A 25,085-nucleotide genomic window follows, 5' to 3' on the forward strand; every position below is an offset into this window, starting at 1 on the left:
ATTTCCCCAAGTTGAGGAGGAGACCCAGTCGCTCAAATGTATACCTGACCAAATGGATGTGGGACTGCACCTCCTCCTGGTGCGGCCCTTGAGCAGCCAGTCATCGAATAGGGGTATATCTGCACCTGCTGTCAACAGAGGAAAGCAGCCATGACCGACATGCACTTGGTGAACACTCAGGGGAGTGTTGAGAGGCTGAATGGTAGGACAGTGAATTGGTAATGCTTGTGGTTGACCACAAAGCATAGGAAGTGCTGGTGTGTGGGAAGAATCGCTATATGGAAATATGCATCCTTCATGTCGAGGGCGGCATACCAGTCTCCCAGATCTGATCCAGGGAGTGGATAATGGTGCCCAGGGAGATCATGCGGAACTTCAACTTTACCATGAATTTGTTGAGTCTGTGCAGATCTAGAATGGGTCTAAGACCCCCTGGGCCTTGGGGATTAGGAAGTATCGGGAATAGAATCCTTTGCCCCTTAACTCCTGAGGAACCTCCTCCACTGTGCCTACACTTCCTGGATAAGGAGTTGCTCATGAGAAGGGTCCCTGAAGAGGGATGGGGAAGGGGGGTGAGAGGGAGGGTAGGAGCAGAACTGGAGAACATATCCCACTTCCACCATACGGAGGACCCAGCAGTCCGAAGTTATTTGGGACCAAGCACGGTAGAAGTGGGACAGACGATTCAAAAAAGAGGGGGAAGGATCTGGAATCGAACCTGGTGCACCATCCTTGGGCGCCCCTTCAAAAGGCCTGCTTGGAACTCAACAATGGTTTAGTTGGGCCCTGACCCTGCCCGGAAGGGGGGTTGGAAGGCTTCCTTTTGCCATTCCTGCCCCTTTTCCTGTAAAAGTCCTGCCTCAGCCGAGGATGGTAGGAGCGCTGCTGCTGGGGCTTGAAATGTTTGCATTGGGTTGCTGTGGTGTGCATACCCAAAGATTTCATAGTAGCCCTTGAGTATTTTAGGCTATGCAGCCGAGAGTCAGTCTGCTCCACAAACAGGCCCGCTCCATCAAAAGGCAGGTCCTGCATCGTCTGTTGAACCTCGGGCAGGAGGCCCGAGGCCTGCAACCAGGAGCTACACCTCATGGTGATACCAGAGAACAAGGTGCGCACCACCGAGTCTGCAGCATCTAGTGAGGCCTGTAAAGAGGCCAGTATCACTGCCTTGCCTTCCTCCACCATTGCGCCAAACTCCTCCCTGGACTCTGTTGGCACCAGCTCCTTGAATTTGAGCATCGAGTTCCAGGAGATGAAAGTATCAGAGGGGTAGCTGTGTTAGTTTTGGATCTGTAAAAGCAGAAAAGAGTCCTGTGGCACCTTATAGACTAACAGACATATAGGAGCATGAGCTTTCGTGGGTGAATACCCACTTCGTCGGATGCATGAGATGAAACTATACCAGCTCAGAATTGCCTGCTGATTGGCAATCCTGAGTTGGAGCCCCCCCCCCCCCCCGGAGCTTGGTGTCCTTGGACTTAGGTGCTGAGGCTTGTTGCCCCTGCCTCTCCTTCTCATTCACTACCGCAACCAACAAAGAACAAGGCTGCGGGTGCGTGAAGAGGTATTCGTACCCCATCAATGGGATAAAGTATTTCCTCTCAACGCCCTTGGCGGTGGGATGGATGGAGGCTGGGGTCTGCCAGATGGTCTTGGCATTGGCCTGTATGGTCTTGATGGTGGCCGAGCCACCCTCTAAGGACCTTCTGGGGCCAAGATGTCGACCATTGGGTCCTCCAACTCCATCACCTCCTCGTCCTGCAGACCCATGTTGTGCGCCATCCTGTGAAAGAAGTCCTGGTGGGCACGGCTGTCTATGGGGGTTGGTGCAGAGAAAGAAGTGCTTGCAACAGCTGCATCTGGGGAGGAGGACGAGGAGGCTAATTGGAGAATAGGGTCCTCCTGTCCCTCCTGCTTGTCAGGGACCTCCCCATCCTGTCTCGCTGGCTGGACCAGGTAGACAACAGTCCTGCTCAGGAATTGGAGTTGGTTCCATGGGTGGGATGTGGGCACGGCACCTCCTTGGCACCCCTAGGGGTGGGGCGACTGGCGGAAGCCTCCGGCACCTGTGGTTGAGAGGTGGCCGATTGGGAGCCTTTAGACTGGGCACCCTGTGCTTGGTAGTATGCCCACAGCGTCCAAAACGGCCACTGTGCTGGTCCCTGCCACTGAGCAGGCCATGGCCTTGCCCCCACCTCAGAGCATCCATGGCCCAACTGGTGCCGACCCTGCTCTGAGTATCTAGATCCCGTCTCCAAGTCAGAAGACCGGGATCGGGAATGCCGTGGCCAGGGTGGTGCCAAGAGGAGCTGATCCTGCAAGCGGCGCCGCACTGGGGAGTGGTGTTCCAATGCCAGAGAGCGGTGCTGCGAGGCTGGAGTAGCATCGCAATCTGGAGATGTGTGGAGTTGCTGAGTGGCGCTGGGACTGGTGCTGGAAGTGGGACCTGCTGCACGACACAGATCAATGTGCAGATCAGCGTTGCGAGTGGAAGCGCTGGTGTGACCTAGAGTGGTGCTGCAAGTCCAACCGGTGCCATGATTGCGAGCAGTGCTGGGACTCCTAGCAATGCTGTGATTTTAGCAGCGTGGCCAAAGGATGGAGCATCACCAGTTTGCCTCAAGACGGTGCCATGGTGACCTCGGTGCTGTCATAGTGATGAGGTCTCTCGTGACCTCAAAGATGTCTGGGGTGGATGGCAGTTCCACCTCCTCAATGAGTGGGCCGAGGAGTCTGAAAACACTAGACTCGATAGTCCTCCCTTGCAGGGCCGAAGTCGACAGTGCCATCTCTGCAGACTTCAGCGCTGGGTACTCCTATTGAGGACACACCCCATTGGCCGGCTCTAGAGGGGTGAACCTTTGGGATGGAGAGCTGCTCCTCCCTTGCTTCTGGTGCCACTTCTGCGTCAGGGAGCGGTGCCGGGTCGATCCTGCCGGTTTTGGTGCCACGGGTGTCTGCCAGTGTTCTTCCACAGTGCCACTTCCACCACTGTCACCGGGGTGCTATGCACCGATGAACTCGGTGCCTGGTCTTGCCGCGCTGGTGGAGGCTCTGGTCTAAGTGCCTCCTCCATAAGGAGCTGTTTGAGGCGAAAGTCTTGCTCCTTTTTGGTTCTGGGGCGAAACCCCTTACAAATCCTGCACCTGTCGGCTCGGTGAGCCACCCCCAGACACTTCAGACAAGCGTCGTGGGGGTTGCCGGTTGGCATGGGCTTGCTGCAGAACTTGCAGGGCTTGAACCCCTGAGACTTGGGCATGTAAGCCCTCACAAGGAAAAGCAGTTGGGATAGAGGGTAGACCCCTCCCCAGCCCAACTGCTAACTACCACCTAAGAACTAACTAATAAGTACAGAGAACACAAACAAAGCTAGGGAAATGTGGTAGAACTTCCTGAGCAAGATGCCACAGTTCCAACAATCATCACTGGAGGTAAGAAGGAACTGTGGAGGCGCCAGGTTTGCAGGGTCATATATTGAGCGCCATGAAGGTGCCACTCCAAGGGGCTCCACAGTCAATCCAACGGGTGCTGCTAGGGGAAAAACTTTCCAACAACTGTGCATGTGGCGTGCGCACACCTAACTGGAATCGATATGAACAATCACTTGAAGAACTACTGGAGGTTTTGTCATGTGGGTAGAGACAACTGGGGCTTCTGGCACATGAACATGGAAAATTATTTGAGATTGTTGAATAAAGCACATTAGCCAAATATTTCTGTTACAATGATCAACAGCAAAACAGCCAATTATTAGTTAAACTCTGGTCTTTAAGTTCCAGAGATAACAGTCCACGAAGATGAATGGGACAGTTCACTACTGTTTCATTACATCTGTTTACGTTCTCTTCACACTTTCAAGATTTTCTTTACAACCATTAAGGTTAGAAACTTTTTTTTAAATAAATGAATGTTGAGATTAATGAACATGTGGTGGGGTGGCAGCCCCACCCCCATGTGAGAGGGGGCTAGAGTAGGCCAGAGAGGCTGTGCAGGCCAGCAGCCAATCAGGAAAGGGCTGAGAGCCAATAGGGGACGAGATTGGAGAGAGCCAATCAGGGCTCAGCTTGGCCCTATATAAAGGCTGCCCAGAAGAGCAGCAAGCAATCTCTCCCAGACCCTCAGAGGGGAAGGTCTGTCTCCTGAGTGAGGAGACCTGCACCTGGGACAGCGCAGTGCTGGGCAGGCTTGGGGGAGTAAAAGGGAACTCCAGCCCGCTACCTGCCAGGCTGCAGGCCCTGAGGGAAGGGCCTAGCCAGTGCAAAGGGGCCGAAGGGGAAGCGGCCCAGGGAGAGAGGCGCACAAGGGAGAGAAGGAGGGCAGGAAGGCTGCCACCAAAGGGTCCCTGGGTCCCCCCCTTGCATGAACACCCAGCCAGTGGATGTGGTGATAGTGGACTGCACCAGACCCCTGACGCTAGGGGTTAGACATTGGGGTGTGGTTGACCATGGTGGCTGGGGTGCAGAGACCCCCGGAAGGGGGTGAGACCGGAGCAGTGGGCACTGCTGGAGGGCAGTGTCCTGAAGAGGACGCCACTGAGCAGGAAGCAACTTGGGTCCAGACAACAACAAAGGAGCAGAGGACAGATGGGACACCACCAGCAGCGGGCACCCCACCAAGGACTGAGCTAATTCTCGGAGTGACCAGCGGGAGGCACCGCGGTGGTGAGTCTCAACCCCGGCACAGAACACTATCCGCTTCCATGGTCACTGAGACATGGAATACATGGGGCCCTGCTTTTAAAAATGTCTCCCTTAGCTGAGTTAGAAGGTATGGTGTTAGACTTTGATGAATCAGGGCCAAATATTCTAAGAAGAGAGTCAAATTAATAACTTCTAACATTTCTATAGTCCTTTAGCCTTATCATCAAGTAAACTAAACACCAGTTTCTTCATTCTGACAATTTATCAAGAATGAACAAGAATTAAATGAGAACGTGTGCATCCACTGTCTTAATTCAGAAACCAACAGTTCTGTGTAATGGTTGCACTCACATTACTCCACAGCACCGAATTAACTGACTGCTTTAAAACCAATACAAAACAGTTCTCTATACAAAAAGAATTTGGCGCATTACTAATTCTGTACACCCTTCTTGCAGAATGCTAGAATACTTATACTCAGAACACTTTACTGCTGTGACCAGGTACCTGTAGTCAAGGAGACGCTCCATGAGGCGAGTAACTGATGTAACAAAAGAGACGCCAGTCTCCCGCCACGTCTCTTGTTCAATCTTCTCCAGCAGGCTGTTTGGAAATGAAGAGGCAGCATATGAGGCTTTCCTAGAAATGGTATAGATCCTACAGGGAGCCAGGAGCAACTTTCTTTCTCTCTCATACAGAAGACTGACAGAATTACAGTCTTACCTGGGGTAGGGCCCAAAGAGCTGGGTTCTACTCCATGCAGCATGAAGCAAAGACACAAAAAGATGGAATTGGCAGCAAAAGGTAAAATTTCCCATCACAATACTGTTTCAAACATAGGAAAGAGAACATTGAACGTAACAAAAACTGGTTCCCAAGCTGCTAATGGTAGCTGCTTATAGCAATGGAAAGCTATGACTGGGAAGGAGCCTAAACCCACTGTAACACATTTTATCTCCTCAGTTAAACTGTTAAATTCTGGTCTCTAATGAGCAATCCCAGTTCAACATCTTGCATCACAACTGTTATCAGAGATACCATCAGCCGAAGCAAGGGAAACACAGAACATTGTTTTTGCCAGGTAAATAAAAAGAAAAACAATTTTTCCATTATTTTCTTTTCAAATGTATTTGCCATTTTTGCATGTATACTGATGGAGCCAAACTTCCAAAAAGTGGTTTCCATTTGTGTGCACTCAAATACAAGTGCATACTTTCTGTGTATTAACAGAGAGGTGCACAGGTTATAGATTTACCTTCATACCCAAAATGATGTGTGTGCACAAGTAAATTCCATAATTTCCATCCAGAAGTGCACCAACAATGCATGTAGATGTTTGTATACATCAAGCTGCATGCACATAAATGGAGACTGGATTGAGATCCTTTTGAAAATGTGCCCTGTATTCTGTTACTGATCTCAGAGGGACCACTGGATCAATTAAAGAGTCAAGATTTAACTCGGTGGAGATCAGAGTGGGTCACAATATATGCCTTCAAACCAAGATCAGCATCCAACAAGGGAGGCATTTGAAAATCAGACTTGGACATACAGCTCAGCACCCTAGAGCTAACAATGTGGGAGGGTCAGATCTTGAGATTTCAGGTTAGCCGCCTACTATCATTATTGTTTCTTGGGTTGGAAGGGGCTGGAAATGCTGTGAACTGACATGCTTTGGAGGGAGCAGTTTCCAACTTTCAATTAATGTATGACCTTTAAGAGCAAGGTATGCAAAGGGAGAAAATGGAGGGAAATCCTAGATGCCCCAAAACAGGTTTGAACTGCTTGATGGTTTAGCTGGCTGTCTGAACAGTCTGAAGACTATGATTTCACACAGTGATGTCACAAAGCTGAGCACTGGCACGTCTAGTGTGTCTGTGATAGGAACGTGGAAACCACTTGGCACACTGGAAACTGTAACCTATGCAGCATCGATACTAGATTTTATTGCATGAAAGATACAAAAAATATTTTTATATTCTTGTCAGTGTAAAAGGGATGGCAAGCTTTTTCATAGCCCTCTCTGATTTGTGGCCCATGTCACGATAACCTGCCAAAAGTCCCTGTACATTACTGTGTTCTGAGGGAGGCCACTTCCATTGCTGGTACTTTACAGTGGATCATTACACTGAAATTTCACCAAGCCTTTTAAGGTGACCTTGTAACATGCAAGATGAAGGGAGACTGGCATTGCTTACAGTAGACTGAAGAGCTCCCTGTAGTTCTCATCTCCTTTTCCTTCTGATACCAAGCTGTCCAGCTTATCAATCAATTCAGCTTCCACCTGAATCAGGGAGAAATGAGGGGTTAGAAATTAACTGTGTTTGCAGAGAAGGTAAATTTCAAACATCAAGAAGGCTGAGATTGTGTTTCATGGATAATTTCTTATGCTCTGCAAGTTGTCTGATTTTACGGATGGATGATTTCTGCCCTGATATAAAAAAGCATCTGTAATAAAACAGACCCCTTTCAAATCTACAAAACAATGGCTCAGTGGATTCAGTGAAACAACTGGCCTCATATGGGTCAGTGGAAGAGGTGGACCTCAGAGTTCAATTATCCTCTGGCTGAGCAGAGGGGTAAAATGGGGTTCCTTGTGGAGAGTGGCTTTTTTGTTTCTTACAGGAGTCCTTGTCATCCACTTTCTTTGTTTTTATCAATACCTAGATATGGATTTTCTATAAATGAATGTATCAAGTAGAATCTTACCCTGTCCTACCTGTCAATAAGAGGGGGAAAAATGGTTACCTACCTTTCGTAAAAGACAGTTACCTTTTCCGTAACTGGTGCCCTTCGAGATGTATTGCTCACGTCCATTCCATATTAGGTGTGTGTGCTCACCACATGCACTGGTGCTGCAAGTTTTTCCCTCAGTAATATCCATAGGGGACCAGCTCTGGTGCCCTCTGGAGTGGTGCCCGCATGGCATGGTATAAGGGGTGCCATTGGCTCCCCCAACCTTCAGTTCCTTCTTGCCAGAAACTCTGACAGTGGGGAAGGAGGGTGGGTCAGGGAATGGACATGAGCAACACATCTTGAAGAACACCAGTTACGGAAAAGGTAACTGTCTTTTCTTCTTTGAGTTCTTGTTCATGTCCATTCCATATTAGGTGACTCCCAAGCAGTACCCCTGGAGGAGGGTGGAAGTTCACTGACATGTACATTACAACATAGCTCTGCCAAAACAGTGTCGTCCCTGGCCTGCTGAGTGATGGCACAATGAATGGTAAATGTGTGAACAGAGGACCACGTTACAGCTCTACAGATGTCCTGGATAGGGATGTGCACCAGGAAGGCCGACAAAGACGCCTGCGCTCTCACTGAGTGGGCTCTGACAATCGGCGGCGGAACCCCTCGTCCACTTGACCAGGTAAGTCAGTCTAGTTGAGAGCTTTTTTTTTTTCCAGGAGGACCTGTTGGACTCCTTCTGAACAGGTCTGCTCCTCCGGGTTCAGTCATGCAGCATCCATACTGAGAGGTGGAGGGACATGAGGTTGGGGTACAGGAGTCGACCATGGTCCTGTGACAGCAGGTCCGGTGGGTTGGGCTGGGCCAGGGAGGGGCCACTGACAGGCTCATGAGCATGCTGAACCAGTGCTGGTGAGGCCATGCCGGGGCGATCATGATGACCTGTGCCTTGTCTCTCTTGATCTTTGCCAGGGCCCTGCTGATGAGCGGAATCGGAGGGAACGTGTAGGGGCAGGCTCCCTGACCACGACAGGAGGAAGGCGTCTGAGAGGGAGCCATTGCTCAGACCTTGACGAGAAAAAAACCAGTGGCATTTCCTGTTCTGTCTGGTAGCGAACAGGTCCACTTGGGGAGTTCCCCACCTTTGGAAGATCATGCAGGCTACCTCTGGATGGAGCGACCACTTGTGTTGAGGGGAGAAGCCCTGCTGAGCTGGTCCGCCGGCATAATTCTGATGCTGGGAAGGTGACACGCTTCCAGGTGGATCTCATGGCTGATGCAGAAGTCCCATAGACAGAGGGCCTCCTGACAGAGAGCTGATGAGCACAGTCCCCCTGGTCTGTTGATGTAGAAAATTGAGGCTGTGTTGTCTGTCAGGACTCGTACCAACTTGCTCGACAGGTGGGGCAAGACTCTGCATGTCAGCTGGACTGCTCAGAGCTCTTTGATGTTTATGTGTAAGCATGCTTCATCCAGAGACCACATCCCGAGTCTGGAGGACACCGATATGTGCCCCCCCGCTGAGGTCCGAGGCATCTGACACCAATTTGATGGAGTCGGGAGGGTTGTCGAACAGAATGCCTTCCAGGACTGATCTGTGGTTGGTCCACCACCTCAGCGAGGTAAGAATCGTGTGGGGAAGAGCAATGATCTTTTCCGGGGGTCTCGGAACTGGGAATAGACCATTGCCAGCCACTGTTGCAGGGGCCACATCCAGAGCCTGTCATGGTGGACCACGTAAGTGCACGCTGTCATGTGGCCCAGCAGGTGCAGACAGACCTTGGCTGTAGTCAGAGGGAATGCCGAGATTTCCGCGATGAGGTTTGTCAGTGCATGGAACCTTTCCAGTGGCAGGAACACACTGGTGCAGGTTGAGTCGAGGACTGCTCTGATGAACTCTATCCTCTGCACTGGCACTAACATTGACTTTTTGTCTTTTACTAGTAGACCCAGAGAGGGCACATAGTGAAGCTCCGCAACATCCCTTTGGACTTGAGACCTAGAGCTGCCCTTGACGAGCCAGTCATCGAGGTACGGGTAGATCTGGATACCTCGGTGCCTGAGGTAAGCTGCCACCACCAACATGCACTTGGTGAACACCCTCGGTGCTGTTGCCAGGCCGAATGGGAGGACCGCAAACTGGTGGTGGTGGGGCCCCACCGTAAACCGGAGGATGCATCTGTGTCCTTGAAAGATCGCTGTCTGTTACAGCTGCCTCCCTGCTGCATTCCTTTTTTTGTTTTCCTCTCTGTGTGGCCGCCCCTCCTGGCCATGGGGCTAGCAAGAGTCATGGCCTGGCCCTGCTCAGTGGAATGGCCTTTGCAGACTAACTGGAGCCATTGCTCTGCTCAGGTGGGGGTGGGCCCCTGCCTCCTTTGTTCAGACCTGGGCTCGGTGTAGGGGGCACTGCCCAAGAATGCAAGACCTTATATGGCCACATAGCTGAGCATGTAAGTCATGCCTGTGACTTAGGACTAGCCCAGACACGTCTGTGCACACCTGAAGACTTTTCCCTGCTTTCTCTCCTCCCCTCTAAGAAGGGGAACCAATCAAAGTTACTGGCGGGAAACTGCCTAAGTCTGCCTATATAACCAGACATTTTCTAAGCAGACCTCGGAGAAGGTCCTTGCTTTGCCACCTGGTCTGATCAGCTAGGGGTCTTTGGGAGGCCCTCTCCCCGCTCTCGTTTGTTTTTGAGCGTACCCCCGTTTTTAAACTCCCCTCCCACGAACAACGAATTTTGCCTGGAGATCTCCTGATTATTGTGAGCAAATTGAGTCCTCTCTGTGTCCTCTGATGCTGCTGCTGTGCCTGCCTCTGCTGTTGTCCTGGGGATTGGTAAGAACTCTCTCTTGCAGACCCTCCCTGTTCTAGCTGCTGGCTTTTCTTTCCCCAACAGACAGACCCAAGTTAACTCCTTGGTCTGCATCTGTAATCTGTTTCTGGTTCTGCAGCTCCTTTGCTGCTAGAAATAAACCTGTGCCTCCCTGGATTCTATCCTGGGCAGCTCGCTTGCAGTTGCTCCACTGCTGCAGCCACACCCTTGGAGAACCACCCCTAGTATAAGGTGCACTCATTAGGTTAAGTTAGGTTTAGCTTTATACTCTGTAAGTTAGGCTTAGAGAATTGTTGCATTGTGTTTTGTTACTTGCTAATTTGTGTAGTCTTGGTTAAGTTAGATCATAGATAAGATTTTGCTGTGTTTTGCATAATTGTGGTTAAGTCTGTCTTTCCACTGCAAACCCCGCCCAGCTTCTTTGTGTCCCTCTGACTCCTTACAGTCTGTCTGTTCTCTGTGTCTCTCTAAGTTTAAATCTCCCTCTGCTCCACCACGTGCTCCTCTCCCCCCATCCCAATCTAGCATAAAACCCCATTGGTTACTTTTTCCTCTCTGATACACCTCACATTCTACATTTACACCACTGTGACACATTTTTACCTAAAATTGTTTGTTATTTAACATACTTTTCCATAACTGTTAGTTGGTTATATGCTGCTGTGACACACCTTTTTTACATAGAAATTATTAGCTACCTGTTACATTTATACCTCAGTGTTAATTGTTTACCAACTGTATTGTACCCCACTATTGAAACCCCCTATACTGTTCACCAAAAAAACCCCTCCCCAATTGTCGACCTTAACAAACCCCACACCCCTCACTATTAAATTTTCCCTGTTTTTGCATTTTCTTAATAAAGTTTATTTTGCACCCCACCCGTGTGGTAATTGCTCCCCAAGATCCCATATACCTGCTGGCAGGGACAATCGCTATATGGAAGTATGCGTCTTTCAAGTCGGGGGCAGCATACCAGTCTCCTGGATCCAGGGAGGAGATAATAGAAGCTAGAGAGACCATGCGGAACTTTAGCTTCTTTAAGTATCTGTTGAAGTCTCGCAGGTCCAAGATGGGCCATAGACCACCCTCTCCCTTTGGGATTAAAAAGTACTGGGAACAGAACCCCTTGTTCCTGTGCTTGAGAGGAACTTCTTCCACCACATTCAGCTGTAAGCAACCCTTCTGTGTGAGAAGACTCTCATGAGAGGGATCTCTGAAGAGGGACGGGGAAGGCGGGTGGGAACAGGCGGGTAGAAAGGAACTGGAGGGCATAACCCTGTTCCACAGTGCTGAGGACCCTTACATCTGAGATTATAGCCGTCCAGGCAGGAAGAGGGAAAGGCAGTAGGAGAACACTGGGAAAGATGGATCTGGGGAATAGTCTGGTAGGTTGCCCTTGGGTGCACCCTCAAAATGACCGTTTGGCCCCCTGCTTATTATGGGTTGAGCCCGACTGGGCAAAGGGTGGAGGCGGGTGGCTCAGGCAGCGCTTGTAGCCCTTGGCTCATTTATGGGGCTGGTCCTGCCGAGGTTGGCTCCCCTGGCCCTGCGGCTGCTGTGGTTTGAACCGCTTACACGCCAAGTCTGGGACGTAGAGACCAAGGGTTTTCAGGGTGGTGTGGGAGTCCTTGCGGCCATGCAATTTGCTGTCTGTTTGCTCTGCAAATAGGGCCCAGCTGGCAAAGGAAAATCCACTTTCCCTTGGTCCCTGTGCAGTGAGTGCAACACTGTGTTCTGTATTAATAGGAGAAATGGCTACTTGGAAAATGCCTTATAGAAATGTTCATACAATGTGGGACTTTGGTAGCAGTGTTGTAAAGGATGTTACTTTTTAATTAAGATCAATCTATCTATCCATCCACATCAACAGCTCCCTCACATTCAGAAACAAACTAGCAGTACTTCTAGTACAGTGTTGCAGAAGGGAAGAACAACAGAGGATATAGCAAGAGCCTGGAAAACCATTTCACCTGTTTGAAGTTGCCATTTTTCCTCTGCTCCCAGTCCATCATGTCATGAAAGATGGGGATCATGATGTTGCGGACCTCTGTCTGTGGGACCAGTGTGACACCAAGAAAGGGGCCAATCATTCCCGGGATAAAGTGAATTTTATGTTCACCTGGGCAACACAAAGCAAGTTACATTTAATGAAAGCCTTCCTTTTTTATCATTCCTTGCTGAGAAGAAGGTGAGACTCTTTGGTAAAGAACATGCAACCTGTCCCTGAATTAAGCCTAAAGAAGAAAACAGGTTCTTTCTCCAAAAATTATCAAATCAATCCTACTTTAAGTTTTCCATTTTCCATGGTGAAGTCTGCCTGGTTATCTTTACATTAATTAATCTTTATGTTTAGCAAAAACCGCAGATCCTACAGGGAAACTCATTCAATAGCTGCTCCACCTTTACGTGCCAGCACACATTCATTCTGCCAGAGAAGATTGAGAGATTCCACTGCTGTTTTGGGGGCTCGGGCTCCTAAGAAGAAAGGGCTTTTTCAAAGGAACTGTGGCAATAGTATTTAATGGATCAGCTACAGGTCCTTTAGACTTTTTAGAGTTCCTTAACCTCAGTGGTGTGAAATTTGCAATCGAATGGACAAGAACCTTGACTTCGAACCAAACAGTGTCACCTCTAAGTAGCAGGAATATACAGCATTGTTAGCAATCACTTTTATAGTGTGCTTCCACTGTGAAACTTTAGTAAATAAAACAAAATTATCTGAAAAAACCCCCCACTGATAGGGCAATATTGTTTTGAGATATCATTTCTCCCCAAAATTATCTTTCAGGTTAAATTGGGAATCCAACACACACCTACATATTGGAGGTTTTCCTCTAGTAAATTAATCAGCCTCTTAGGTGGTCCCACAATTGCAAAAAGGCAGGGGTAGGAAGAGAGAAATAAATAAATCAGGAAAAGCAGAAAAAATTATTTTGATTTAAAGAGATAGTAACTTTAATCCTTAGGGGAGCATATGTTATTAACTCTGCAATATTAAAACTCTTATTTCTTTTCTGTCATTGTGTATGTGAAGCATAAAGCAGAGAGTTTGGTCTATTCCTCAGAATCATGATCTGGATGATTACAATTTAGAAGTACTGGATTTTGTCTTTTAAGCTGCATGTGACATTTGTTTAAGCCTGTTAACAATTTCATGAATATGGCTATCTGCTTTTCAGACAAATAATGAGAAGCAAAGTGTGTTTCTAACATAACTAATACAGTGGAGTCAATGTGATACATTCCCTGCCAATGTGATGTGGCACATGCCATAAGATGCTACACTGCATCCCAGCTCACTTCAACCAGATGATGTTATTTAGATCAGAAATAAGCACAATTCATCATTTTGTAGATTATGACAGCAGGAGTGGCGAGTTGTATGGGCCCCTGGTGGCTGGGTTCCAGCAAGTTCAGGTCCCGGGGGGCCCGGCTCCACCAATGTTCAGGACCCCAACACCCCCTCCTGCTCCCTCTTCTGTACCCCAACCCATTGTCCAAGCCCAAAGCCCGCATCCAGAACCCAAACTCCTTCCCAGAGCCTGCACCCATCCCGTACCCAAATTCTCTCCTAGAGCCTGCACTCCAAACCCCCTCCTGCACCCCAACCCCCTGCCCCAGCCCAGAGCCTGCACCTAGCACCCAAACTCCATCTCAGAGCCTTAGGCAGGTATGTGTGTGTGTGTGTTGGGGGGGGGGGGACTTGGACCCATTCTGGGCACCACCAAAAATTATACAAACCTGCCACCCCTGAAGGCCAGAAGGGATCACTGTTATCATCTAATCTAACCTCATGTATAACACAGGCCATAGGATTTCCCTGAATTAATTCCTGTTTGAACTAGACCATATCATTTAGAAAAACATCCAATCTTGATTTTAAAATTGGCAGTGACGGAGAATCCACTACAGCCCTTGGTAAGTTGTTCCAATGGAAAACTACCCTCACCGTTAAAAATTTATGCCTTATTTCTAGGGTGAATTTGTCTAGCTGCAATTTCCAGCCATTAGATCTTGCTATATCTTTGTCTGCCAGATTGAAGAGCCTTCTGTTACCTGTTCCATACACAGATTCTTATAGACTGAGATCAAGTCATCCCTTAATATTGTCTTTGTTAAGCTAACAGACTGAGCTCCTTGGGTCCTTCTCTATATGGCATGTTTTCAATTCTCTCATCATTTTTGTGGCTCTTTTCTGAATCCTTTCCAATATCAATGTCTTTCATGAATTTTGGAAACCAGAAATGGGCACTATATTCAGGTAGCAGTTGCACCTGTGCCAAATATAGAGGTAAAATAACCCCTCTACTCCTATTCAACATTCCCTGTTTTTTTATAATCAAGAAACACATTAGCGCTTTTGGCCATAGCTTTACTCTGGGAGATCTTGTTCAGCTGATTATCCACCATGACCCCCAAGTCCTTTTTGGAGTCACTGCTTGCCAGGACAGAATCCCCGCCATCCTAGAAGTAAGGCCTACATTCTTTGTTCCTAGATGTAGGATTTTATATGTAGCCACATTGAAAGCTTATTTGTTGCTTGCGCCCAGTTTACCAAGTGATCCAGATCATTCTGTAGCAGTGACTTATCCTCTTCATTATTTACTACTCACCCAATCTTTGTGTCATCTACAAACTTTACCAGGAATGATTGTATGTACTCTTCCCAGAATATATGTTAAATAGCATAGGGCCAATAAAGATCCCTGCGGGGCTCCACTAAGAACACACTTGCTTGATTATGATTTCCCATTTACAATCACATTTTGTGAGCTATCAGTTAGCTAGTTTTAGTACATTCAATATATGCTGTGTTGATTTAGTAACATTCCAGTGTCTTAATCAAAATATCATGTGGTACAAATTCAAATGACTTACAGAAATGTAAGTCTATTACAACTGGTGTAAAAAATATTGCATAATTGTGGGCAAACTTTTGGTTTTTTTAACCAGTAACAGAGAATTTGTTATCATGCTTATTAGACACATTAATACAGCACTCATAAATATGCACTTTACTGCATGTCACGTCTGTACATAATCGCTAACTGTGCACTTTTAGAATTCTGCATCACTCTGACTTGTTCTGTTGTACCATTTCCAAATGGATGAAATTAGACACAGCTGTAAAGGTTTAGTTTCAGCTGTGCCAACATAGACCAGATTAAAGTCAAGAGTGTACAAGCGTATTTCAAATACTAGACTAGATTGCAACACAATAGCAGGGCTTTCCAAATGCTAATGCAGTACATCATCTGGGAATACCAAAGAAAAGCTGTTGAAACCAGTCACTACAAGATTTGAGAGTAAAATATTCAAACATGAGTTATTTCAAAAGAGAAAAATATCACCATGGAGCTATGCAGAAAGTCATTTTTTTTAGTTAAAAATTCCTGAAGAAACTACAAAACCCAGCATGAGCTCTGTGGTTTTACACCACTAAAGCTGAATATTAGTAATGCAATTCTTAGACAACTTTAATTTTGATGATTAGGAGGAGAACAGGAGACAGAGAGACATACCCAGGTTCTGCCACATGCTGAACAACTCATATGCCATCATCACTCGCATGTCGCCATATCTGAAAGAGACGGCATAGACACAACCCCTTAATGGGACAAAATACAGCAAGTTGGTGATCTAATGCAATTAAATTAATATTTAAACCAAGGTTATACTTTTTTAAGAACATCAAGGGATTCATCTAATTGTTGAATAGCTGTTCTATGATCTCTACTTATGATTTTTCTGGGGCGATTCCTCCCACTGCCTGTAATGTATGGGAGTTTGTGATAAAAACTTTTGTCCTACTTTTGAGGTGATGGAAAAAATCAGAGTTTCGGAGGCAAGGAGATCAGATTCTTACTTGTCCAGAATCTTCTTTCTCTTAGCTGGAGTGACAGTTTCTAGCTGCAGGCTTGGCTGGTTTATAAACAGAACTGCCAAGCTGAAATAGGAGTTCCACACCTAGAAAACAGGAAGGAAATTAAACACATGATAGTCCAAAGGCAGAACAAGTTCTGAACACAAACATACATGCCATGCATACATTTTACAGACGGCATCAGGTTGTTCCATCTTAAATCAGAGGAAAGTAGATAATTATGTCTAAATAAACCAGATGTAATAATAAAATAAGTTAAATCAGTGCCAGGAATTATACAAATACTGGAGGAAATGACAATTAAAAGAACCCAGCAGCAAGGGAGTGCTGGGGCTTCAAACATAGGCCTTTCACCTCTTGACACCTGAATTCAACTCTGCCTTGGGCCAAAAGTGAAATGAGTTTGGTAGTTTCAAATAGTCCTAGTGAACACTTTTTCATACCCTAAACCACACCATAGAGTGTGCTTTGAATTACATTAGACACTATACATTCTTGCCTTTAGCCAATGCAAGCGGTCTCACTTTTCAAACCATTAGAATTCATAATGCTTTTGCTCTTCCAGGATTTCCCAGTTCAGTCAAAGCCTCAGCAGAGTTTGATGACTGTCTGTATCAGCTAGTTTATTTTCTGAGCTAACAAACATAGTAAACATAATCCATTAACATAGAGTAACCACTGTTCCTGCATTGCTGCTGGTTTTAAAGGATGTCATGAAATTTTCCAGATTTCAAACCTTACCTTAAAATCAAAGTCTGTTTCTGTGAAGTTCTTGTGCAGGGCAGAGGACAGGTACTGGACTGTCGTAACTATGATACTATAATTAAAAAAAAAAGATCCTTTTCAATCTGCAGTACAAATCACATTCAAAGAGTCTTTGAATAGCTCTGAGCACTGGTGATTTCTGTTATATTTCAGTCATTTCTAGATATCACCATAAAGGTCACTGTGTTTTTTTTAAACAAAGACTTCATATTAAACAATGCAAGGCAGAATTCACAAATATGTTTTCCTAAAATATTGTAGATTTTGGAAACGGAAGAATATCTTTGTAATTCTTGAGTTTATTTTCAAAAGTCCAGTACTACAGTTAATAAATAAAGGGACAAACATAACTTATTTATGTTTGTTTCTGTGCATTTCTTTAATAAAAAAGGCAGAATTTTTCAGGGAGGCACAATCCTCTACAGTTTTTGGACTTTGCTGTAAATTGATCTCCTCTGTACATTTTTTGGTAATATTTTGTAAGCTCTGGGTTCACTGGGAAAAAAACGGTTACTTACCTTTGTAACTGTTGTTCTTCGAGATGTGTTGCTCATATCTATTCCATGTAGGTGTGTGCGCGCCGCGTGCACGTTCGTCGGAAGACTTTTACCCTAGCAACTCAGTGGGTCGGCTGGGCGCCCCCTGGAGTGGCGCCACAATGGCGCCGGATATATACACCAGCCGACCCACCTACTCCTCAGTTCCTTCTTGCCGGCTACTCCGACAGTGGGGAAGGAGGGTGGGTTTGGAATGGATATGAGCAACACATCTCGAAGAACAACAGTTACAAAGGTAAGTAACCATTTTTTCTTCTTCGAGTGATTGCTCATATCCATTCCATGTAGGTGATTCCCAAGCCTTACGTAGGCGGTGGGGTCGGAGTGAGATGTTGCAGAATGCAAACTGCTGAGCCAAAGGCTGCATCATCTCTGGACAGTAGACCAAAGAGGCAAAGGTCCGGATAGAGGACAATGTAGTAGCATGACATAGCCTCTGGAAGGATATGTGAGTCGGAAAGGCAGGAGAAGAAGCCTGAGCCCTGGTGAAACGAGCCGTAAGGTGGCTCGATGGAACATGGGCCAGTCACAGGAGGAGCAAATGCATGACGTCACCCAAGATGGAAAGCTCTGGGAGGAGACAGGTAGGCCCTTCATCCAGTCTGCCAATACAACGAAGAGTTGGGGGCGTACAAAAAGGCTTGTCCGCTCGACATAAAAAGCGAGCGCCCTACGGACGTCTAGGGAGGGCAAATGTGCTCCTGTCGCAATGAATGGGGCTTCGGAAGAAGACCGGAAGGAAGATATCCCGGATGATATGAAAGGTCAACAGCACCTTAGGGAGGAAGGCCGGACGTGTCACAACCGCCCCTTGTCCTTACGCAAAATAGTGTACCGTGGGTCCACTGTGAGAGCCCGAAGCTCGGAGACTTGTCCAGCCGATGCAAGGCGACAAGGAAAAAGCTGTCCCCCAGGACAGGTATCTCAGCGAGCATGTTGTCAGTGGTTCGAATGGAGCAGGCATAAGTCTGCTTATAACCAGGTTGAAGACCCAGGAGTTGGTGGGGTGGTGAACCTGGGGGCATAAATGCCCCAAGCCCTTGAGGAACCTAGAAACCACAGCGTGTGAGAATATGAAGCGGCCACTCTCCCTTGGGAGGAAGGTAGAGACGGCTGCCAAGTGCACCCTTAATGATGAACTGCGCCAGGTGCTGCTGTTTGAAGATCATAGGGAATCCCAGAGGAAATAGAATGGAACCTCTGTGGGGGAAACCTTGTGTTTCGTAGCAGCAAGAGAAAGACTGCCAGTTGGGCAGAAACGTTAACCGAGTGGAAGGCTTCCTACCACCCAGGAGAATCCTGTAGAACCGAGGCAGAACAATGTAACACAGATCGGTTTAGGCCCGCAGCAGGCATGCAGAGATGTGCAGGGACTGCAGGTCTAGGTGGTAAAGTTTGCCGTGACCCAGCGTTATGAGGTCTGGGCAAAGAGGCAGGGGAATCGGTTGGCTACCGACAGGTCTAGCGACATGGTGTACCAGTGCTGCCTGGACCACGCTGGAGCGATCATGATCAGATGCGCTCTGTCCCTGCGGAGTGTTAGCAGGACCTTGCGAACCAGCGGGAGCGGTGGGAAAAACGGACGGCAGACGGCTCGTCCATGGCATCAGAAAAACAGCCAAGATCGAGTCCTGGGGGAGGCCTTGGCATGAGCAGAACTTCTCTCTCGTTCCATTCCCGCGAGAGCGAAGTTCTGGAAATGTAATGGCTAACATCCGGAGGAATCAACCACTTGAGAGACAGGAAGGAACTGCTGAGGCGATCCGCCAGAGTGTTCCAGTCCCCAAGAGAAAGGACGCTACCAGGTCCGTCAATTGAGCTGTGCAGGAGACCCAGAGCTGGATAGCTCCCTGCCAAAAAGAGGAGGACCGTGCTCCTCCGTGCTTGTTTATGCAACGGGTGTCCGTTGTGTTATCTGTGAACATGGAGACACAAAAGCCTTGTAGGTGCTGCTGAAGCACCTGGTACACAAGGCAGACTGCTCTCAACTCCCGGACATTGATGTGCAAGGGCAGCTGTTGAGCCAACCAAAGGTCTGGAGTGGGAAACTGACCCAAGTGAGCACCCCAGTCAAGAGATGGGGCGTCCATCATGAGGGACACCGAGGGTGAGGTGGATGGAACAGCACCCCTGCACACGTCAGGGAGGGCATCGACCCCCAGTCGAGGGAGCCTAGGATGCTCAGGGGGATCGAGGCAACCATGACCATGCTGTCTCTGGCCGGGTGGTACACTGAGGCGAGTCACGATTAAAGTGTACAGAGGCGAAGCCTGGCATGTTCGGTTACGCACGTGCAGGCAGCCATGTGGCCCAGAAAATCTAGGCAAGTTCAAGCCAAAGTTGCCGGGAAGGTCCGTAGACCTTGTACAATGGTTACCAACGCATGAAAGCAAGGCGTAGGTAAGCAGGCTGTGCGATACTGAAGTCCAGAGTGGCCTCAGTTAAGTGTATTCCCTGAGCGGGAATCCAGGTGGATTTCGCTATATGGATCCTCAGGCCTAAACGCAGGAATAGGACCTCGTCGACGCCCACGAGTGGTAACTTGGGCCCCGGTGGCCCCTGGAATGAGCCAATCGTCCAGATACGGAGAACGTGTATCCGACAGTGGCGGAGAGGACGGCGACTACAGCCAGAGACTGTGAATACACAGGGGGCTGGATAGGTCAGCCAGGAGGACCGTAAACTGGAAATGACGGTTGGCCACAAACCGGAGGTACCTGCTGTGCGGAGGATAAATGGCGACATGAAAATACGCGCCCTTCATATCGAGGGTGGCATACCAGTCTCCGGGATCCAAGGATGGGATGACGGTCCCCATGGATACCATGTGGAACTCCAGGTATATCATAACTTGTTGAGCTCCCGCAGGTCTAGGATAGGTCCGAGACCTCCCTTCACCTTGGGGATCAGGAACTAGTGGGGCTAGAACCTTTTGTCCCTTTCGACCGTGGAACCTCCTCTATAGCTCCGATGGTGAGGCGCGCCCGCACCTCTTGCAAGAGGAATTGCTTGTGAGAGGGGTCCCTAAGAGGGACGAGGAGGGATAGGCTTTTGCCCGATTGGTGGTTGGGAGGACCCTGATTTTGGCCCCTTAGGGGTCCCGACCAACGCCTACGACTGCCTCAGCGTCGCCTGCTGGCAAAGCCTTGTCTTTGGCTAGGCGCAGGGTAAGGGCGGCGAGGCTGGGCGGAATGATCGGCGGTGAGACATCGGCATGTACATGCCGAGAGGGAGTGCATAGTGACCTCGCTGACCTTTGGGCTTTGCAGCCTAGGGCCAGTTTTGAGAACAGGCCTTTGTCATTGAAGGACAAGTCCTGTATAGTGTGTAGCAGCTGCGAGGGAAGGCTTGATAACTGGAGCCATGAAGTGCACCTCGTGGCAACACCCGAGGCCAGAGCCGTGGCTGTGGAGTCCGCTACCTCCAACAAAGTGTGGAGGGAAGCTCTCGCCACTCTGAACCCTTTTTCCAGGAGGGCATCAAACTCTTGACGGGAGATCTGAGAACCCGACTCCGTAAAGTCTCCCACTAGATGACAAGGGAGCAGGGGGAAAGACGTACATATAGCTGCCCGTCGCCCCTGAAGGATACCATGCACATGCATTCGACTCCCGTGCCTACGGGCGGGATAGTGGCCACCTGCAGATTCATAGTGAATGCCACCCATCTCGGGAGGTCCTGATGGGCCCCCAGGCCGATTAGGGGAGGGCCTAAGGAGCACGCTTCTGCCACCACCTCATCTGGGGAGGAGGGAGACGAAAAGCCGGGGCAAGTGGATCTTGTGCGGGCTCACGCTCCTGGACGACCTGCTGATCTGGTGGGATGTGGGAATCTGGTGGTAGAACCGGACTCCCTCTGTACCAGTCGGAGGGGGATGACTAACTGTCACCCCTGGTACCCATTGCTCTGACGGAACAGAGCGCGATGGGAGCACAGGTAGCGCACCCAAGATGTACAGGGCAGCCACTGATGGAGGTCAGGGTCCTGTCCTGGAGCACCCGGAAGACTCTGGTGTCCACATCCGAATGGATGGCCATGGAGAAGTTAAAGCCCTGAGTGGAGTCTCCCTCTCCAGCTCATGGCGCTCGACGCAGCACCGGGGATCAGTACCGTGAGGCCTACCGGTACCAGGAGCGAGAATGGGACCTGCGACCGTAGCGATGCTGGGAGGCTGGCCGAGATCTCGAGGCTCGACGCTGGGAGTGGCTACGTGAGTCCAGTGCCTGGAGTGGTGCCAGGAGCTGGATCTGCACCGAGTGTACCAGGTCGGGAAATGGGCCGTTGATCGGTGCCGCGGGTACGACCGGTACCGATATGGGGAAAAGGTGCCAGGACCGTGAACAGTGCCGGCACCGGGCTTGACGACAGGACCGAGAACATCTGCGGGACTGCGATCATGAATGGTGCCGCTCTGTGGTGCCGACGCCGGGTGGCGTGAGCAAGACAGGCTCGCGATAGACAATATAACCCACACCGGCATCAAACTCTTGACGGGAGATCTGAGAACCCGACTCCGTAAAGTCTCCCACTAGATGACAAGGGAGCAGGGGGAAAGACGTACATATAGCTGCCCGTCGCCCCTGAAGGATACCATGCACATGCATTCGACGGTGCCGGGGGTTAAAGCAGCGCAGGTTCTGCCCTTGCCATTAACACCCTCGCTGTGGAAATGTTTCCTGCGTGGAGGAAATAGTGAGGACAACCACAGCTCGCATCAGGGAGCGTTCAGGTGGTGGACTCGACGGCTCCTGAGTGGCCGGAGTCTACGGTGCTGATACTGTCAGTGCCGCAGCAGGTACCGGCGCCGGGCAGTGCGATGTAGTAGAGCTAGGGCTGCGGAGCAGGCGGCTTGGACGCAGCTTAATCGCAAGCTCGACCACGGTTCGTACCGGGTAGCTTTCCAGCACCGGACTCAACGGCTCTTGCCTGGCCAGAGTTAACGGTGCGGATATCGTCGGTGCCGCGGCAGACATCGGTGCCGGGCGATCCGACTGAGCATCGCGCTCGGCTGCGGAGCAGGCGGCTCGGACACAGCTTCATAGCGAGCTCGACCACGGTCCGTACCGGGGAGCTTTCCAGCACCGGAAACGACGGTTCTTACCTGGCTGGAGTTAATGGTGCGGATATCGTCGGTGCCGCGGCAGACATCGGTGCCGGGCGATCCGACTGAGCATAGCGCTCGGCTGCGGAGCAGGCGGCTCGGACGCAGCAAGGATATTGTGCCTCTTCATCCTCCAGGCCGAGTGGACGTCGGAGCCAGCGATGGTCGGCGCCGAGAGGCCTTGGCGGTACCGGCGATCCGGTGCCGAGGGAGCGCTCCTTGAAGATTAACCAGCGCTCGGTGCCGAGAGCGGAGGAGCAAGAGCTGCCTCCCTCTGGAGCTGTTTGAGAGGAAAGTCTCGCTCTCCTTTGATCTCGGATTAAAGGCCTCACAAATGCGGCACTTATCTTTGAGGTGAGATTCCTCGAGGCACTTAGGAGAGGATCTCTTGTCGGCATCGGCTTGTGGCCGGCCGAGCATTATAAAACCCTGTGGACCAAGCATCGGACCCGGCACCGGGTGAGGGGAAGGGGATAAACCCCGAACCCCTGTGAAATAAATACTATACTACAAACAAATAAGGTTAACTACAACTATAAACATCTGAACTATATACTTAACGAGAGAAACTACGAGTAGCTAGGGAAGTGGAGGTCAGCTAAGCCGCGTTCCACTGTTCCAACGACCGACACGGGCGGTAAGAAGGAACTGAGGAGTGGGTGGGTCGGCTGGTGTATATATCCGGCGCCATGGTGGCGCCACTCCAGGGGGCGCCCAGCCGACCCACTGAGTTGCTAGGGTAAAAGTCTTCCGACGAACGTGCACGCAGCGCGCACACACCTACATGGAATGGATATGAGCAATCACTCGAAGAAGAACTTAATTTTTTTAGTAAGTTATAAAAGCCTTTAATTAAATGGGAATAAATCATGTAACAACGTGCAAGAATTAACAAAGTCTAATTTGCTTTGGTATAAAAAAGTAATAGGCTAAAGCTCAGCATCTCATTCGTGTGATACTTTCAGTGACATTGATAAATGCACCTTATTTCAACCTGAAGAGATTTCCAGCTAAGCGGCGCCAGCAGGATCAGGCTATCTAGGTAACCAGGTCTTTTTACTTTATATGGATTTCTCTTTTTCTACAGTACACATGTAACCTGGGGGTCCACAACATCTGAAGCCACTTCTTTCACTTCCCATTAGCACTGTGAACTCAGAGAACATACAACACCACAGCTGACCAATCAGCCTTCAGGAACAGGTCCATGACATCAACTTGCAATATGGACCCCTCCAGTACTTCAGTTAGTCAACTGTGATGCTACAGTTAGGTTAGCTAATAAAATGAGACACTAGTAGGTAATCCCAGCCTCTGGGTATAATCCTGGCTCTCAGCCTGCTGCTGCTACCTCCTAAAAACAACAGAAAAAGCTTGACAAGGCAAAAATAAAAAACAAAACTAAATAAATTCAAGCCCAAATGATAACTGCATGATCAAAAAATGATTTCAATCTGATACTCTGTCATCTGGTTTAAGGGCTGCGGTCTGCCCCTCCTTTTCTAAAAAAAATTGAGTCCACCACTGATCTAAGCTGAGTTGCTCTGGTCTTTCACCCAAAGAGCAGTTTTAGAGCCAATAGGGATGCTGGTACTGCCAGGAGCAGCCCAAGGTAGTGCACCAGGCACAGACTGCGAGAAAACTCCTTGGTGAGTTTGTTGCTGTTTTTTAAATTGAGACACAATGATGACAGAAAGGTAACAACAGGGCCGGCTCCAGACCCCAGCGCACCAAGCGCGCGCTTGGGGCGGCATGCCGCGGGAGGGCGGCAGGCGGCTCCGGTGGACCTCCTGCAGACATGCCTGCGGAGGGTCCGCTGGTCCCGTGGTTCCGGTGGACCTCCCACAGACATGCCTGCGGACGGTCCACTGGTCCCGCGGCTCCGGTGGAGCATCCGCAGGCGTGTCTGCGGGAGGTCCACCGGAGCCGCGGGACTGGCGACCACCAGAGTGCCCCTGGGTAACAATGTAGGTAAAGGGAAAATTAAGACTATGAGCACTATATATCCAAGAGCTATGTATTCCATAGAAGCTCCTTCCATTTTAGTAACTTGGCTGAAATGGCAGATCCAGTCTTTTTGGCTGTCACTCCTTGCACCTCGGACTATTGATGAAGTGCATCTATCACATGGCAAGAGGAAACCATGCCTCCCTCGGTCAGGGAAGGATTTGAGGGGTACTTGTGGATACAATCAAAGATAACTGGAATTGGTATCTAGTTCTACTTGACACTTCAAGAGTGTTGCCTGTCTTCAAAGCAATGGACCTAAGCAAAGCAATTACCTAAACTTTACAGATGGGAAAACAGACAAAGGGGCAGATGTACAAAGGGGTAAATATACTCCGTATGTGACCAACTTTGGGCAAATCATTTTAGCTCACTATCACTTGTGTGCATAAATGATAGAATTTACATACAGGAAGCCTATTTGCACTTGGTTTTTGTGAAAAAAAGAAGAAGTTTATAGTATTAACTATATAGTATGCATGCCCACTGGTAGCATGTAAAACTCATTCATTCACAGAAGCCCTAATTTGGCCCTGATAGCTTAAGTAATTTTGCAGAACCAGGATTAGTACTCAGGAGGAGTTCCTGCCTAGAGTCCCATCCC

At 49.0% G+C, this 25,085-nt stretch overlaps 1 protein-coding gene and 1 long non-coding RNA gene across 17 annotated transcripts in view; one reads left to right on the plus strand and one right to left on the minus strand.

Annotated features, from left to right (window-relative positions):
• Positions 1 to 25,085, minus strand: part of DOCK3 (dedicator of cytokinesis 3) — a 625,234-nt gene that overhangs the window by 82,444 nt on the left and 517,705 nt on the right. For 9 of the 13 annotated variants that reach the window (XM_039547580.1, XM_039547585.1, XM_039547586.1 and 6 more), the window contains 7 exons: positions 16,793 to 16,868; positions 16,034 to 16,134; positions 15,690 to 15,748; positions 12,138 to 12,286; positions 6,839 to 6,924; positions 5,364 to 5,465; positions 5,148 to 5,243 (listed from right to left, as the gene is read on the minus strand). In XM_039547580.1, the coding sequence (XP_039403514.1) occupies positions 5,148 to 5,243; positions 5,364 to 5,465; positions 6,839 to 6,924; positions 12,138 to 12,286; positions 15,690 to 15,748; positions 16,034 to 16,134; positions 16,793 to 16,868 (669 nt within the window). The remainder of the gene's footprint in view (positions 1 to 5,147; positions 5,244 to 5,363; positions 5,466 to 6,838; positions 6,925 to 12,137; positions 12,287 to 15,689; positions 15,749 to 16,033; positions 16,135 to 16,792; positions 16,869 to 25,085) is intronic. The other 4 variants (XM_039547590.1, XM_039547589.1, XM_039547581.1 and 1 more) reach the window with 2 other exon arrangements.
• On the plus strand, positions 4,124 to 23,758 carry LOC120409462. Of its 4 annotated transcripts, none has more exons than XR_005601304.1 (7): positions 4,124 to 4,661; positions 5,099 to 5,444; positions 5,604 to 5,721; positions 7,751 to 8,010; positions 8,301 to 8,950; positions 9,273 to 9,392; positions 23,562 to 23,758. It is a non-coding gene; the product is annotated as an uncharacterized LOC120409462 (long non-coding RNA). The 4 variants fall into 4 exon arrangements; XR_005601302.1 differs by lacking the exon at positions 23,562 to 23,758 and adding an exon at positions 12,038 to 12,174; XR_005601303.1 differs by lacking the exon at positions 23,562 to 23,758 and adding an exon at positions 12,038 to 12,174 and having other exon boundaries at positions 7,815 to 8,010.

This window comes from Mauremys reevesii, linkage group 7 (assembly GCF_016161935.1).
Source record: "Mauremys reevesii isolate NIE-2019 linkage group 7, ASM1616193v1, whole genome shotgun sequence".
Classification (NCBI taxonomy): domain Eukaryota; kingdom Metazoa; phylum Chordata; order Testudines; family Geoemydidae; genus Mauremys; species Mauremys reevesii.